This window comes from Equus caballus, chromosome 25 (assembly GCF_041296265.1).
Source record: "Equus caballus isolate H_3958 breed thoroughbred chromosome 25, TB-T2T, whole genome shotgun sequence".
Taxonomy (NCBI): Eukaryota; Metazoa; Chordata; class Mammalia; order Perissodactyla; family Equidae; genus Equus; species Equus caballus.
The window spans coordinates 43,012,044-43,028,406 of NC_091708.1; the positions used below are offsets into that span (position 1 = coordinate 43,012,044).

At 40.5% G+C, this 16,363-nt stretch overlaps 1 protein-coding gene across 24 annotated transcripts in view; it reads right to left on the bottom strand.

Annotated features, from left to right (window-relative positions):
• SETX (senataxin) overlaps window positions 1-15,246 on the bottom strand; it is a 79,201-nt gene extending 63,955 nt beyond the window's left edge. For 2 of the 24 annotated variants that reach the window (XM_070251938.1, XM_023629201.2), the window contains exons 1-8: window positions 14,995-15,188; window positions 14,658-14,767; window positions 13,325-13,439; window positions 7,655-7,838; window positions 6,313-6,523; window positions 4,284-4,393; window positions 1,274-1,493; window positions 385-504 (exon numbers count right to left, since the gene is read on the bottom strand). In XM_070251938.1, the coding sequence (XP_070108039.1) occupies window positions 385-504; window positions 1,274-1,493; window positions 4,284-4,393; window positions 6,313-6,523; window positions 7,655-7,831 (838 nt within the window). In that variant the 5' untranslated portion in view covers window positions 7,832-7,838; window positions 13,325-13,439; window positions 14,658-14,767; window positions 14,995-15,188. Of the gene's footprint in view, window positions 1-384; window positions 505-1,273; window positions 1,494-4,283; window positions 4,394-6,312; window positions 6,524-7,654; window positions 7,868-10,550; window positions 10,583-13,324; window positions 13,440-13,578; window positions 14,140-14,205; window positions 14,403-14,657; window positions 14,768-14,994 lie in introns of those variants that run through there. The other 22 variants (XM_070251926.1, XM_070251920.1, XM_070251943.1 and 19 more) reach the window with 18 other exon arrangements.
• Window positions 15,247-16,363: the final 1,117 nt, after the last annotated feature.

The window sequence follows — 16,363 nt, forward strand, 5'->3', positions numbered from 1 at the left end:
AGTGGAACCCTGGAGAACCAAAGTGAAAGAGAGAACCAGGAAAAAGGGAGACAGTGGGACAGAGGAGGCTTTCGCCACAATTTTAACTATCATGTCATTAGAAATTTATCTCCTATAGGTTCTAGTCTTTATTCTACCACTAACTAGGTATTTCAACATGAAAAATTAATTTAACTTCCCTGGGCTTCAGTCTCTTCTTTTATGAAAGTAAGGTGTTAAACTCTAAACTTTCAATTTAAAATTCTGAATCCTTGACCTAAACCATAAAATGTTCACTCTTCTTTTCTTCATACTATACACTCAAATTCTTGTAGTGACACTAGTATTTTAAAAGTGGATCATCATCACAGTATTCAAAAGCATTTAGCAAATAAAGTTTATTACCATCTGATGGCCTCTCCATGGTGTGAAGTATTGATTGCATAAAGTCATTTTGTTTGTCTGAGCCCAACAACAGTGAATCCATGGCTTGCTCCTCAAGAATGGTCAGCAACATGCAAATACCTGTAAAATTATTTACAGTTTTCTTGAACTGATTCAATGACACTGTTCTCATGCCTTGTCTGGTTTAGCTGGCAAGAGTGACAAGGCAGTGAGACAAAGGAAAACAGTACTCAGTTCCTCAAACCTTCAAGTCTGAGATATGCATACACACTGCTCCCAAGTAACAGGACTTCAGACTGATTCGAGAATAAAAATGCTAAGAACTTGGTTAGAAAATTTCTAAAATGACTACCACACAATTTGTATTTCATCAAATCTAAGATGCCTTCAACTTTTAAGATCACCATATTTCAAGTAGCAATCACTGCCAAACATGACACATGACTGCAAGACTTAGAACCAATGAAGTAGGGTAGAACTATTTTGAGTCAGCATAGAACTTGTTGAAAACCAATGCTAATATCTCTTTCTACCAGGAAATATTTTACAGATGGGAAAGAGGTATCAAACCTCTTTTTAAAATAGATAAAACCCTATTAAAGTCAATTCTATACTAATATTCTGTTACCTCTCATATTGCTTTAAATAAAAGATCTATTTGTTATACCTGAAAATGTGCCTCTTACAAAAATGGTTTCTAGCATAAATTATGTTTAAAAATAAGATGTAATGGTTAAGTCAATTTAATGATAGAAAAAGACCTGGAAACTACGAAATCCTATATTTTAGCAATTTTGATCAGATTACTGAAAGAGATCACTTTCTTTGCAGGATATTCATAGGAACTATAAGAAAATACTAATTATATTTGTGTAGGAACAATACTCACCTAACCAATAGTTTTTATAGTTGGTAGTATCATACATGTGCGAGGGCAGAAGAATCAGTTTGCCCTTTTCAAGGACAGAAGAAGTATAAATGTCTGGACTTTCTAAAAGCCCCAATTCAATGACTTTAAAAAGGCAAGTCAAAACCTCCTGTAAGTCATAATAATCATCTCTGTCCACTTTCCCCAAGTTTCTTGCGGTCAGGATAGCCCAACGCCGAACCTAAAAGCATTAACACATTCATTACTTCATTCAAGAAACAAATGTCTACATACAGCAAGAACCTAGTTAAGAAAATATGATTCTCTATGGATTTTTAAAGATACTAATTAATGCAATGTGTGGACCTTATTTGATTCTGATCTGAACAAACTAACATTAATAAAGGATTTAGGAGATAATCATTTCCATTCAAACATTTTTTTTAAGGGGGGCAAGGGCAGGAATGACTGTATTATTCAGATACGTAATTGTCAGAGAGACAAAGAAAGGCTGAGGAAATGTTCCAGATTAAGGAAGACTAAAGCAACATAACTAAATATAAGACCTGATCCTGGGCTGGATACTAGAGTACGGGGGAAAATGCTATCAAAAACACTGGATCACGTGACACAACTGGAAAATGGACATTATTGTATCAATGTTAAATTCACTGAAGCTTATAATACTACGGTTATGAAAGAGAATATCCTTATTCTTAGGAAACACACACTGAAGTATTTAGGGATGAAGGGCCATGGATGTATGCAACCTACATTTTAAGGTAGCGTTTTCCTTATATGTAATTCAGCTCTGGGTATTCTTTTCTTTATATATTTTTTTAGCATGGGTTAATTTTGAAATGTGGAAACTCATTTATCTTTTTATTATCTTCTATCTAAACTATGTTATGATCAGAGAACATGATACCAAATCCTTGAACTGTGTTGAAACTTTCATCATGGCCTAGTATGTGATCATTTTTGTAATGTTTAATGTATGTTAGAAAAAAGGTTAGATACACAGCTCATATAAGTATGTTCATTAGGTCATGCTTGAAAACTATCTTATATAGACATTCTATACGCTTGCTGAACTTTTTTTCCTACTTACTCATCAATACTGAATGTACGTTGAAATCTCAAACAACAAATAATGAATTCATCTATTTCTCTCTGCGGTTCTACCAATAATTGTATCATCTATTTTGAGGCTATTTTAACTAGCATATTACTTATTTAAAATTGCTACATCTTGATGAATTGAATTTCTGTTATTACGAGATAACATTATCCATCCTTATCCTAATGTCTATTTTACTGGATCCTATTATAGCTTCACCAGCTTTGTTTAGGTTGGTATTTGCCTATTAGTTCTTTTTCCATCCCTTACATCAATCTTTTTATTTCCTCATGTTTTAGGCGTGTGTCTCAGGAAAAAAAACTACCTGGATTTTATTTTTTTTGTAATCCAATCTGATTTTTGTCTTTTAACTGACAAATTTAGCCCACCCACTTACAATAAATATTGATATCTTTAAACCTGTTTATATGTATGAGTCATTTTTTTCTATTTAAAGCATTTACTTTTCAAAATAATTCATACCTATCTCTGCCCTTAACTGGATGAAAACTTAGCATGTATGCTCTCACATCTTTGGCCTCCTTGCCTGCCAATCTCATCATACTGATATTACCTATGCTAAGTTATTGTTGATATACTCACTTTCTTTGAACTTAGCTTTTTTCCTTAACTAACAAACTTATTCAATCAATTTTATATATCTCTTACAACATTTTCTGGATTCTTGTCTCTTATTTACCTCTTTGGTTCAGTGTGGCTCTAACACTAGCAGCTCAGGATTCCCAACCTTTGGTCACATAAGGGATACTGTAGACTCAGTCACCAAGCCTGCAAGAGCTTGGCCCAGATCTTGGTTGCTCAGCTGGACCCACGTCCTCTACTGGTAGGCAGCTTTATAAAAGCCAGTCCCAGAGAGCACCTGGCTGTACTTTCTGTCAATTTCCTCTCACAGCCAGAGGAGCCCCACTCTTATTTTAAGCACAGGCCTTGACTCTGGTTCTCTGCCTTACCTGGAGTATACTTGTAATTCCTGTTATCCCACACAAACTGAATCCTCAGCTACCTATAGACACCCAAGTCTAGAGGTTTCCACCATTTATCACTTTGTGTTTCTGCTCCACTGCTGGACTGCTGGCCCAAAGAAACATTTACGTTTTGAGGGGTCTGATTATACCTTTCTAAATTCCTCTTTTTCAATTTTTTCCAACATTGTCATGGGTTCTGCACTGAGGAGACTGAAATTCACCATCATCTTGGCTGGAAACTCCAGTATCATGCTCTTTCTTTGCTGCTTAAAAAAAAAAGCCTTCTTTTCTAGCCTTATATTGGCAGAGCAACCCTTCATGGCTACTGGCTTAACGTAGTAACTCAGTTCTAGATGCCCATGGACCTGCAGCACAGACTGCCAGGCCACATGACCTCATGCCTCAGCAAGCTCAATGTAAGGTTTCAATACTCCACTGCTGCTTTCTGCTTCTGTTCCTGTCTACTGTTCTGATTCTTATGTCCCTCTTCATTTCTAGCACCTAGGAATTGATTTTCCTTATCCCACTCCCTGCTCCCCCCTTTTAAAAAATCTCATCTATTAGCAAAATAATTTTCTCAAATATTTTAACTAGTATTTCCATGTGTTTGTAGTGGGGCAGGCAGGCAAGCAAAGCAAGAGAGAACACTCCTTCTTCTTTAGTTCATGTCAACATACTGAAAGAAGTTCCAATTATTCCCTTATTTGTCTTTGAAGTTGAAGCATCACCAGTCAGAAGTATTCCCTTACCCTCTTGGTTCTCCTCCTCTTTGACCCCATAGCACTCTCTACTAAACTTCAGTAATTTTACAAGAAAAGAATAACTTCGGCAAACATTTTAAATGAAATACACACCAAACACCTCTATTATAGCTAGCTATACGTGCAAATATAAAGTCCTTCCATTGCCTAACACTCATACTCACCATTTCATTGGGATGGACCAAAAACAAATAGATCCCTGGATGCTTGTCAAAAACCTGAAAGGAGCAATTAGCTTGTTCCATCCGACAAAGTGCTTCAACACATAATTCATCTAAATGGAAAAAATAAAGCAGTAAATATAAGACATAAATCTTATCAACTTATTAAGATTCCCTAAATCTGACTCCTTCAGTTGTTCTTTAATAAAAAGCTGTTTGTTTTAAACTAAGGCATAAAAATGCTGATAATGTAAATGTAGGAACAATATTAACCAATCTGAAAGACTAATTGGATGATCACAGTGTCTTCCTATGAATTATTCTGACTTTACTAGTACACACAACTTCATTTAATACTTGGCATAATTATCTCCATACAGTATCTTCTTAGAAGTATGGTTATAGGTGTAATTTCATTAGCATTTTACATTTTCATCCATGTGGACTTAATCTGGTACCAGAGTGATAAAAAAAATTCAGTGTTTCTCCAAATGGCTATTTTGTCCTACTCTCATTTATTGAATAATTCATTTTCCCCATTGGTTTGAAATGCTAGCATCATCAAACACTAAATTCCCCAAAAACACTTGCTTTACTTCTGGATTCCCTACACTGTCCCACTAGTCTATCTATGCCCGCACTCTTCTAATTCCTATTGCTTTATGAAAATTTCTTCATTACTCCTTCAGAAGTGTCCTGAATCAATTCACATACTTACCCTATCAGATGAATCAACTTTAGTTTGTCACACTTCAAAGAATATTGTTAATGGCAGTGGATGGCTTTGGGGAGGAGAGAGAATGACTGAAAAAGCACGAGGGGAGCTCCTGGGTGTTGATAATGTTTTGTTTCTTGATTGGGTGCTGGCTACATAAGTGTATTTAGTTTGTGAAAAATATCAAGCTAATAAACTTTTCTGGATATAGCATCCCTCAATAAATGTTTGAAAAATGACTTGTTTGGATTTTACAATCTACTTTGAATTTATCTAGAAAGAATTGATTTATCTAAACCAAATATTTAGAGCTGCCCTTCAGTGTACTGAAAATATCAAGGGTAGAAAAAAGTTAAATAACATTATAAGGAAGCAGTCTGAAAAATCCAGAAAGTGCATTATTCTACAGGGTAACTATATGGCCTCAACAAGTCAAAGTTATGGCAAAAAAAAAGTGTGTGCGCGTATATGTATAAGTAGACTGTTTTGGATTAAAAGCAACGTAAGAAACATGAACCAAATGCCATGGCCCCTGAGTGGACTCCAATTTAAACATACCAGCCAAAAAACACATTTTGCAACTACTGTGAAAATTTTAACATGGACTAGATATTAAACACCTTAAAGGTTTTGTTATTTTGTTAGATGTCACAGATCAGGAAAATGTCTCTACTTTTAAGAGGTTCATTTTAAGAAATGCAAATATAAACGACCAAAAGCTCAGCAGCCATAATATACCGTGCCATTGTGATTAGTGAAAATTACTAGAGACCAGTGGTTCTCAATCAGGGGTGATTTTCTCTCTCCCCACCCTGTCCCCCAACTCCCAATTCCGATGTGGCAATATCTGGAGACAATTCTGGTTGTCACAACTGGGGTGGAGTGAAGAGTGGGTTGTTATTGGCATCTAATGGATAGAGGCCAAGGATGCTGCTACACATCCCACAATGAACAGCACAGCCCCCCCACAACAAAGATTTATCCAGTCCAAAATGTCAATAATGCCAAGGTTGAGAAAGCCTGCTACAGACAAATTACAAGAACGAAGACTAACTGAATGGACAGATGGATGACTATGTGATAGAGCAAACACAGCAAGACGTTATCAACTGCAGTCTATGTGGGGCATACATGGTGTTTGCTGTGTAATTCACATTGCTGTATGTTTGGAAACTTTCAAAACAAAATGTTGGGGAAAAATATTAACTACCCTAATTATATGTTTAACAAACAGACTTTTAACATAGATAAACTTAAGTCCTTATAATTCTTAAATAATAAAAGTGACATCACTTGTAGAACACCTAAGATACTCACTAACACGCTCATGTAAAAGCAGATAAGGATATTTCAGTATTTCAAGAAGAGGAACTCGAAGCTTATTTTCAAAGTCTTGGCCAGTAAAGTCAAACAGTTGTGCCTCTCCATTGTTGTCTACTATATACAATTCATCATCATCTCCAATTTCTGCTTTCATGGATTTTTCAAAGTGATTTATGAGACGTAAGGTTTCTAATTCCCATAAAACCTGCAGGAAAAGAAAAATATGCAGTGTGCTTTATATGTTATTATCAACAAAATATACTAGATGTGATGATCTTTCAGTTATTTCTAGAAAGCCATTTCCCAAGTATAAAAATTCAAAAATTTAAAGACTCTATTATAGAGTATTAATAATACAGAATATAAATAATAGATTTTTATTCTATAATAGAATTATTTTATCATTCTATAATAGAATAAAAATCTATTATTATCACATAATAGATTTATTTGAAGAAAAGTCACTAAACATAGCCACTTTTATGATCCTTGAACATGAGTACATAAAGCATGAGATATTTAAACACTGCTCTTGTAGAGTTTTGCTTAAATATCTCAACATCCCTATCAACTATAATCTATTAAAAAGGAAATGAGAAGTTGGAGTTTCTTTGTCAAAGGCATGAGTTGGGCCTTCTATGTCTTTTATTCTATGTTCCAGCCATAGGAACCTACCTTAAAACATCAGCTTTAGCATACACTGGTTAGTTTCCTAACTGGGAAACTTTGTAAATGCAAAAGTTTTCTCAACAGATTCACAACTAATCACCCCCTCCTCTTTTCTAGAGTGTACATATCTCCATGGTCTGTGTTCTGTTTTTCATCAGAAAAATGTAATAAATCAACTACTCAAAGCACATTTAAAATTGTATGTTTCACTTTGGTTACTATGACTGGAAAATATGCTTGCCCTTAGAGGTTTATACCATTTACCCATTAAAAAAGGAAAAGAGAGAGGAAAAAAAAAACTATTAACCAATAAAAAAAATAACCCAAACTATTTAGACACATAAATGTAATACTGTCAAACAGAGATATAAAAACATAAACCACAAAACCCTCTATACAACACTTCATTTCATAAAATTATTTTATATCAAAATAACTAAAAGTGAGGTATTAGAAAATTCTGTTTTAAGTTTCAATTCAATTCCATCAGTCCACAAGCATTTACTCGGCACCTATTATACCAGGCAATGAGCTAGGTACTAGAGGTTTATTAGCCTTGAAGTTTAAACGATATCGTCAGTTCCCTGAATGCTTCCAACAGAGTTCAAATTTATTCTACTGCTAGTTACCAAGCTCTGAGAAATACTGCCCATCTAACATAAATTACCTCATGCAAGAATGGCAATTCATCCCTTGCTTTATGGTATTCGGCCACACACTCTAAGCAGTAACAGAGGTCTTCATCAGCTGTTTGAAATTCCCTGGAGTGGGTCCTGGATGCATAGCGCTTTAGGAAGTCAATGGTGGAAATACCACCAGGCGTACACCAACAACATGTGCTCATTCTGTACCTATTTCCAGAAAAGAAGACATCTAAAGACTAAAGAAAAAAATAACAAAACAACACCTGAGACCTATTTTTGTGTGAAGAATGGGTACACCTCCTAGCAATGACCCTCATCTTCAACTTAAATTGTGCCTCCACCACACCCAGGATGTTCTGCGGGCCAGCTTATCAATCACTGATGAAACTCAAATCTGAGCCCACTCTTAAAAAATTTTATCTTCGAAACATAATGAAATGCAAGTACTCAGTAATAAACATCATAAGGCAATACACAGCTCTGCTAGAGAGAAGGCTCAGTACTATGCAGTACCGATGGAAAATATAGAGAGACAGGATTATCAATATTTTCAAAGTACAGATTTTGAAGTGTTCTAGCGATGTATTAGAGTTGAGTCAAAAGCTCAAGAAACCTCTCACATTCCAGAAAGCCATGTTTACAAATCCCTGGAAACACAAAAGTCCATAAATATGAATCCATACCAGTAACAAAAAGTCACATAGAGGATTTTCTTGTTTAGAGGGTAAACGTACATGAATTTGCATTTGTGTATGAATTGCTGCCCATAACTCACTGCTTGTCAATGCACCATAAACTATAATAGCTACAAATGTTGACAACCTACTGCCACTAAGTTTGATACCTACAGTTTTTTTATTTTTTATTTATTTTTATTTTTTTCCTTTTTCTCCCCAAAGCCCCCCAGTACATAGTTGTATATTCTTCGTTGTGGGTCCTTCTAGTTGTGGCATGTGGGATGCTGCCTCAGCGTGGTTTGATGAGCAGTGCCATTTCCGCGCCCAGGATTCGAATCAATGAAACACTGGGCCGCCTGCAGAGGAGCGCGCGAACTTAACCACTCGGCCACAGAGCCGGCCCCGATACCTACAGTTTTTGATTGTCAGAGCTTTTGTTTTTATAATAGCACCAGAGCCTCCACCATCCAAACTCAATCAAAAGGATTAAGATGAAATAATTTTTCAAATCTCAGCAGCCTCGAAGAGAGCAAAGTAGCAAGAGAGCACCAGGAAACGAGGAGATCCCAAGGACCAAACATGTCAAAGGTTTGAATGAAGTTATATGAGGCAGGTTTATGAGAACTGCCAATAGCATGAAACTGAAAGGATTACCCAACAAGACGGAGGGGAAAATCCAAAGAGATCTCCAACTCTAATAAGGTGTAATTAAAATGACCTAAGATGCTGTATTTTTAATCCTAACTAAATGCATATAAAAGCAAACAGAAAGCTCATTGGCGGTAAACAGTGTAGTGTGGCTAAACAAAAGACAAATGTTTGCACTGAAATAAAAGGATGGGGCATGTCCAAGAGACACAGGAGCCAACCTGAAGAGAGCTCCCAATGGCCAAAGCTGAAATAATTTGGACAAAATAAGTAAGTAATATTGGATTATAACCCACAACATAAAGTATATATGAATCCATACTATATAAACAACTGAATGAATAAACAAATGTGGAAGAAAGGGTTAATATTCCTTATAGAAGGATTCCAAATAATATATAGGGACAGTTACTCCCTGTTTCAGGGGGTGGAGACAATCCTACCCCATCTTGAGTGTGGGCTGGACTCGGTAAATCACCTCCAAAGAAGAGGGCATGGAAAGGGGAAAACCGCAACTTTACAGAGGAGACGTCTGGTGAACACAACCTCAACCAAGTGAACAAGGTTAACATCACCAGTGATAACTCATGTTGATAACCCCTGACGTAATGTGAAGAGGAAGGTACTTCAACTCTGTAGCATGCTTCTCCAAAGCCCATAACCCCAGCCTGTTGCTGAGAAAAACATGAGACAAACTCAGAGTATAACCTAAACAGCTATCAGCCAGTCTGCAACAAGAAGGAAGAAAACCTCACCCAAGGGGAATCAAAGCAAGTCTTCTCTCACATGAAAATTAGGGTTTATCGGGAATCAGACCAGGAAATTATCCAAACCTGATCTTGAGAAACTTGACTTTAAATTAACTATCCAATGAATGTAAAATATCGGTCTCCTGGGGTGAAAAGTTACAAACCCAACTGTAAACTCTACCAAGTTCATTTCATAAACTAGATGGACCTAACCCATACATTTTCATCAAGGGTGACGTCATCCTTCATATGAAAACTGGTTAGCAAGACACAAAAAAGGCCTACTCTTTTTATGTATAAAGCACAGATATACACATAGTACATAAAGAGATATACAATATACTGGTGCTATTAAAATTCATGGAAGTTCATAGGAAGAAATGTCTAAAAAGTTTCCTTCAGGGAGGCAGAAGGGACAATACAAGGTTAAGAAATATAACCCAAATCATTGAATTTCTGGGTAAAGAAACTTGAGTGTGGTTTTTGAATACATATCACCCTAAAATTCAGAGCGCAGAATGTCCGCTAATGGGAAATTGACGACATTTTGACAGAAATTATATTTTACTGTTAAGGTTTTCGTGGTACAATGCCAGTTCGTAAAATAAAATGATTTTTTAAAAATTCCTTATTTTCTTCTGACATCCACCATTGAAGAATTATATATAAAGGCATAAGTATAATACATGAATCTGTCCTGTGAATTGAATTTTTAAATTTATTAAACATTAATTGTACACTTTCTTCATGCATCTAAGAAGAATTAAGGGCAGCTTCCAACATTAAAGTACATTCAGAAAAGGACATTTCAAAAGATTACAAAAGAGAGGAAAATCGAAACTTACTAAGAAGAAAGTTAATTTCAAGTAGGAGCTTCCTGAAAAGCAGAGCAAAAAGATCACATGATGAATTACGCAGTCCCCATTTCAAAAAAAGAAAAAAAGTATGTTAGTTCAACTGGAGAGCACTGCCCTTTCCTATCACTAATTCTAATTCTATTACATTTTATCAATGCCTGCCTTGTACAAGGTGCTGTAAACTAGGGAATGCTAAGCAACATAATGGATATGTTTCTGCAGAACGTGAAATTATTTTATTCAAAGAAGAATTTCTTATGCTTGAAAGGCGAAAACCATGATGCTCGGAAGTGAAAAGTCTGCAGAATCTGTTTTTTCCGGTGATCTAATTGACTGTGGGGAGGAAACGGAGAAGATCTGAGAATAGAAAATGAAACTTGCTAGAGACTACTCAAACATCGACTGGTTTAAGCATGATTTTGGCAGCTAACAGACTGAAGTAAATTCAAACTCCGAAAAAGTTAAGGGATTTAAGTATAAATAAAATGTTCCATACTTAAAAATAATTTTAATGAAGCAGTTAGCACAAGAAACCTTCTACTAAGAAAATTAGAGTCTGCTTTTTATTCCCCTCCCTCAGAGAGCTAGCCTACTTTCACACTTCAGAAAGCAGGACTAAATTTTCTCAAAGTAGCTGGGAGTTACTACCACGTAACAGGTAAGCGCCATGGAATCCAGAACACAGAGAGAACAGTCGCATAGAGCACATTAACAACAGAAACATAAGATGATTCCTCCATGATTCCTCTCAAAAGGCCATAAGGTGTGTGCTTATGTCCCCAAATCTAAAATCATCATTGGCCTGATAGCTAAGCCCAAGAAATCTGAACAGGGTATATCATAATGTTTCTTTTAAGGGAAAACTACTGCTAGATGACTGGGAATCCTGTAAGTTTTTACACAACTGAGCTCTTCTGGAGGTCAGTTTTGTTCATCTCATTCGATTTTTAACTGCTTGGAACCATTACTGAACCACAGATGGGGGTGTCCAGGGAAGGCTCAAGCTGTAAGACAGAAATAAGAGCTGCTCCCTGAGCATCAAAGAGAGCTGGTCTGTCAATAATACAGGATGCTTCCCCAGGTAGAGTTGTAACTTTCCACAGACCTACCCTGGGGAGATCATTTCTCAATATTAGCTGGCCAGAAACTTCAAATAACAATCACTTTCTTCTATCCTTCCCAGTTAAACTTCTTGAAAAAGTAACCTAGATGCACTTCTTCAGCTCCTTGGCACTCTGGCTTCTATCCTTACATTTCAGTGAAAGTCTTCCTAAAAGTCCCTAATAATATCTGCATTACCAAATCCGACAGGTTCTTGAGGTGACTTCTCTAAAGCATATGAAAATGCTGACCATGCACTCCTTGGCTAAGACAACACACCATTCTCCTTTCACTTCCTCTACCCAATCTCCTTCATAATCACCTCTTCCTTTTTCCCTCCTCTAAATATCAAAGTGTCCAAAGGCTCGTCCTCAGAACCCAACTTCTTCATTCAATATCCTCTTTTGGCTACTCAATAAATGATAGTCTAGTCTATAATTCCACAAAGATACACTCAATATCCAACTGCACAGAGTGAATCCAACTCAGCAGACAGGCACCTCAAAGCAAACAGGACCAGAACAGAACAAAGTGCTTCCCTTCAATCTGTTATTCATCCTGTGTTCTCTGTCTTCACGGCATTTCCATCCCCCACTGGTTTGAAAACCAGTTACATGGGCACTATCCCGTACTCTCCTTCTCCCTTAGCCCCATCTCTGAGTTCCACAGAGTCCACCTCCTTAATTGCATCACCTGTACTTGATTCTCAGTGAGGCTGCCACTGCTTCAGCTTAATACATTTCCATTATTCATCTGGATTACAGAAGCCTAAATGATCTCTCTGCCTTGTTTGCTCCACCATCAATTCTTCCTCCAAAATGGCCAAAAGCCAAAGCAAAAACTAGACTTTGAAAGCACAAATGACTCCAACACAGTTTGGGGAGAAAACTGAAATTTCTGAGCTCACCAGACAAGGTCCTCCATTACCTGGCTTCAGCATCATCTCTTGCCATTCCCCCTCACTTGTTCTTCCTAAAACGCGTCATGGTGTTCGGCACTCCCTGCCTTTATGGAAGCTCCTCCACCAGTCTTGAACACCCACCCTTCATACCTTAGTTCTTAACCTGGTTCTTAACCCTGAATGCACATCAGACTCACCAAAGGAACTTAAACAAAAAAGCAAATAACGCGATACTGTTTATAAAATTTAGTTGCAATTTTTGTGTGTGTGAGGAAGATTGGCCCTGAGCTAACATCTGTGCCAATCCTCCTCTGTTTTGCAGGTGGGGTGAGGCCACAGTGTGGTTTGACAAGCGTCCCTGAGCTCAACCTGTGAACTTAACCACTCGGCCACCAGGCTGGCCCCTCAGCTGCAAATTTTAAAAAGAATCCCACCAGTGATTCTGAGAAGAGCCAGATCTGAGGACTCCCGTGGGGGGCAGTTCTGGGGGCTGGTCCGCCCCATCCTCTCCCGTCCGTCTCTGACGACCCTATCCTTCCAGGAGTTGCACGTTTCCACCACTGCAGCCCGGGCGGGGCTGAGCCCCGTGCTTACCCCCAACCCACCCTACCCACCCCACCCACCCGCTCCAGCCTCAGCGACTCCAAGTCTGTGCGGGCCAGGATCTGTGTACGAGGATCTGTCTATCTTTCACTCTCGTGCTTGGCACATATTAAGTGACTGAAAAAAGGTCTTAAACGTTTAACTAAAAAATTATTACCTGGGCTAACAACCTACAAGAGGAGATCTTCTCAGTCGAGATTCTTGGTCTTACTGGTAAACGTGTGAGGATTTGCATTCAGATATACCCAAACTGTGGCCCCAAAAGAACATTTCTGAAATGACAAAAAAAAAAAAAAAAAGCAAGCGATGAAGCGGCGTTGACACTCTCTCATCCGAGTTTCACATCGATCCTCCGACAGCAGAGCCAGACGCCACCCTCCGATGAGAAAGCCCACCCTCCAGACAACTTGCCTGTGGACACGGAAGAAACGAAGAAACGGGCGACCGCGACTCAGACTCCACGGGAGCACTCTGTCCACAGGAGACTGTCCCCACTCGGGGGGCAGCGAGGCACTTCGTGTCAAAGCCCCCACACGAGCAAACGCAGCAAGTCCAGCCCCACGACGGCCGGTGACCAACTCCTCTCCCCACCAGCCCCGCGCCCGGGTCCCGCTGGGCCGCGCGGCGGGCCCGTCGTCGCCCCTGGAAGGCGGCGAGGGGGACAAAGGCCCTCTGGGGACAAGCGCCCTCTGAGACGGAGGGCACGGGCGGCAGGAAGGAGGGCGCGTCGGGCCGACCCGGGCTTGCTACAGCGAGACGCCCCTCTCACCCGCAAGGAAACTGCGCAGCGCCAGACCGAAAACAGCTCACGCGAGACCGCAGCGGAGACGACAGGAAGGGAGAGGGAGAGGAAGAGGGAGGGGCAGGGGCCCAGCCGCGGGCCCCGGGGCGCAGCAGGCGCCGAGCGCCGCCCGCCGGACGCCGCGACGCTCCAGCCGCAGCGGCCGAGCCCGCGCCGCCCCTCCCCCACGCGCCGGCCTCCCGCGCCCCGACGGTTACTCGACGCGGCCCCGCGCGACCCGCCGCGCGCGCGCTCACCCCCGCCGGGCCCGCGGCCTCCAGCCCGCCGCTCTTCTCACCCCGCTCGGCCTCGCGGCGGCCGCTACCCCACTTCCATGCCGCCGCTCCCCAGTCGGCCGACGGCGGAAGGGCAAGCCCACACCCGGCCACCCAACCCGCGGGCGCCGCGAGCCCAGGCCCCGCCCCCTGCGCGGCGTCGGCCGTCCGCAGGCCCCGCCCCAGCGCTGATTTCTTGTTTCGGTGCGCCGAGGGGCGGGGCGCGTGAACAGACGCACCCGGGCTCCGCCAGGAGGCCGAGACCCGCGCCTGGCGTCACTTCCGGGATGCCTGGCCTGGCCCGGCCAATCAGGAGCGTCCATGCGGGTTGGGGCAAAGTTTACCGCCAAGCCGTCAACGAGGCCACGCCCAGGACTTCCTGCGGGTGGGGCCCGTGGCCCACGCGCCCAGCCCGGGGAGCCTTAGGCGCCTACCCTCCGGCTTTTTCCGTTCCGTTCTCTTTCCTCCGCCGTCAACGCTTCAGGTGTCTCATCAGGGTATTACGGATTACGAAGGAATCGCTCTTTCGATTTCCTTTAAAGACCTAAAATGTAATAGGTAATCAACACGTAACTTGAGGAAACATACATACTTTGTATTACAGACAAGGGCTACATTAAGTATTTTAAAGAAAACAAACGATACGGAAAATAACAGTAAAACCCACTGGAAAGTCTACCCATTTTTTTTAAACCCTATTGCTGCCTAGGATGGTAAGGAATCACCACTAGCTTATACTCCAATAGAGGAGACAGAAAAACAAATAATTACTAATACTGATCAATACTGCGAAGGAAAGACGAGGCCGAGGTGGGCCCGATTCAGGCAGGGTGGGCGGCGGCGGTCTTAGCGCGAAGAACCCTAAGCGAAGAATGAGGGGGCGAGCCGAGGGGAACGGGACTGGACGGCGAGGGAACGTTCCAGCAAAGGGGCGTGGCTTCTCGCTGCCCCCACGTCCGTTAGCCGAATGTAACGGCCCAAGGCGTTACAGACGGCGCGCGAGGCGACAGCCGTTATGCTCTTGATTTCTAGAGTTTTCTCTACCCCGTGGAGTTATTTCGGGCGTACTCAAGCGTTTAAATCGGAAAATTACAGAACTATTTCAAACTGTACTGCGTTATAAGTTGTGTGTGTGTGTAGCTTTTATAAAACAATATTTCTATGTAGTAACTTTTTAAAAATAAGGATCTGGATGGCTGTTGGGAAAAAATTGTTTTTAAAAAGCGGTAAACAAGATGGTAAAAATCACCTGAATTTGTTTCCCTCAGGTAACCTTTTTTGCGTAGATCCTTGCAGAATTTATTACATACATTTTGGTTAAAGTAGATATCAAAGGATAGCTATCAAATGCCAAGTTAGTCACCACAGGGTAAGAAACAGAATATTACTTTAATTAGACATCATAGCTTGCGCTAGGGACGCACAAAAATATTTTAATTTCTTACAGAATGAGAAAAAAAGTGAAAATTTAGGTTGGAGAAAATATTTTAATATTTAACGTTAATATATTTATACCAACACAGTCATAAAATATAACTTTTGATACTTTTAAGGAAGAAAGTACCCGTGAATGCAAAAAGTTTAGGGGCCACTGAAATCTGAATTTCATCCTGCCTCTGAGCCTTCTGTGGGCCTTTCTGTTAATTTGTTTTTAAATCTGTATACAATAGATTAAGTTTTGCATGCTTTTAAACTTTATACTTATGAAATTATAGTGAATGCATTTTTCCATAAATTGCTTTTTACACTCAACATTACGTCGTGAGACTGATACTGGGAATGCTCAGTTGTAGAGCCAGAGCTCACACAATTTGAGGGGTTGATACTGACCCTGACATCAGTTTCCCCACATTAAACCAAGCGTATATGGGGTTAAAACCAAAACACTCAGTCCCTGCTTACTCTCTGGCTTCCTGGCTCCAGAATCCACTATCCTCCACGGAGACAGACCCCGCCAAGGACAAGCACCTGGACTATCTCCTCCCGCAAAGAGATACGGGCTGGTGGGAAAGCTGCTGACCAGCAAGGTCATGAGCTCCCTCCTCTCTACAAGTGTCTCAAGGCCAAAGACAGGCTGGTGGGAAAGGTCCGACCAGCAAGGCCATATGCTCCCCCTCCCCCACCTAAAACCCCAAATAAA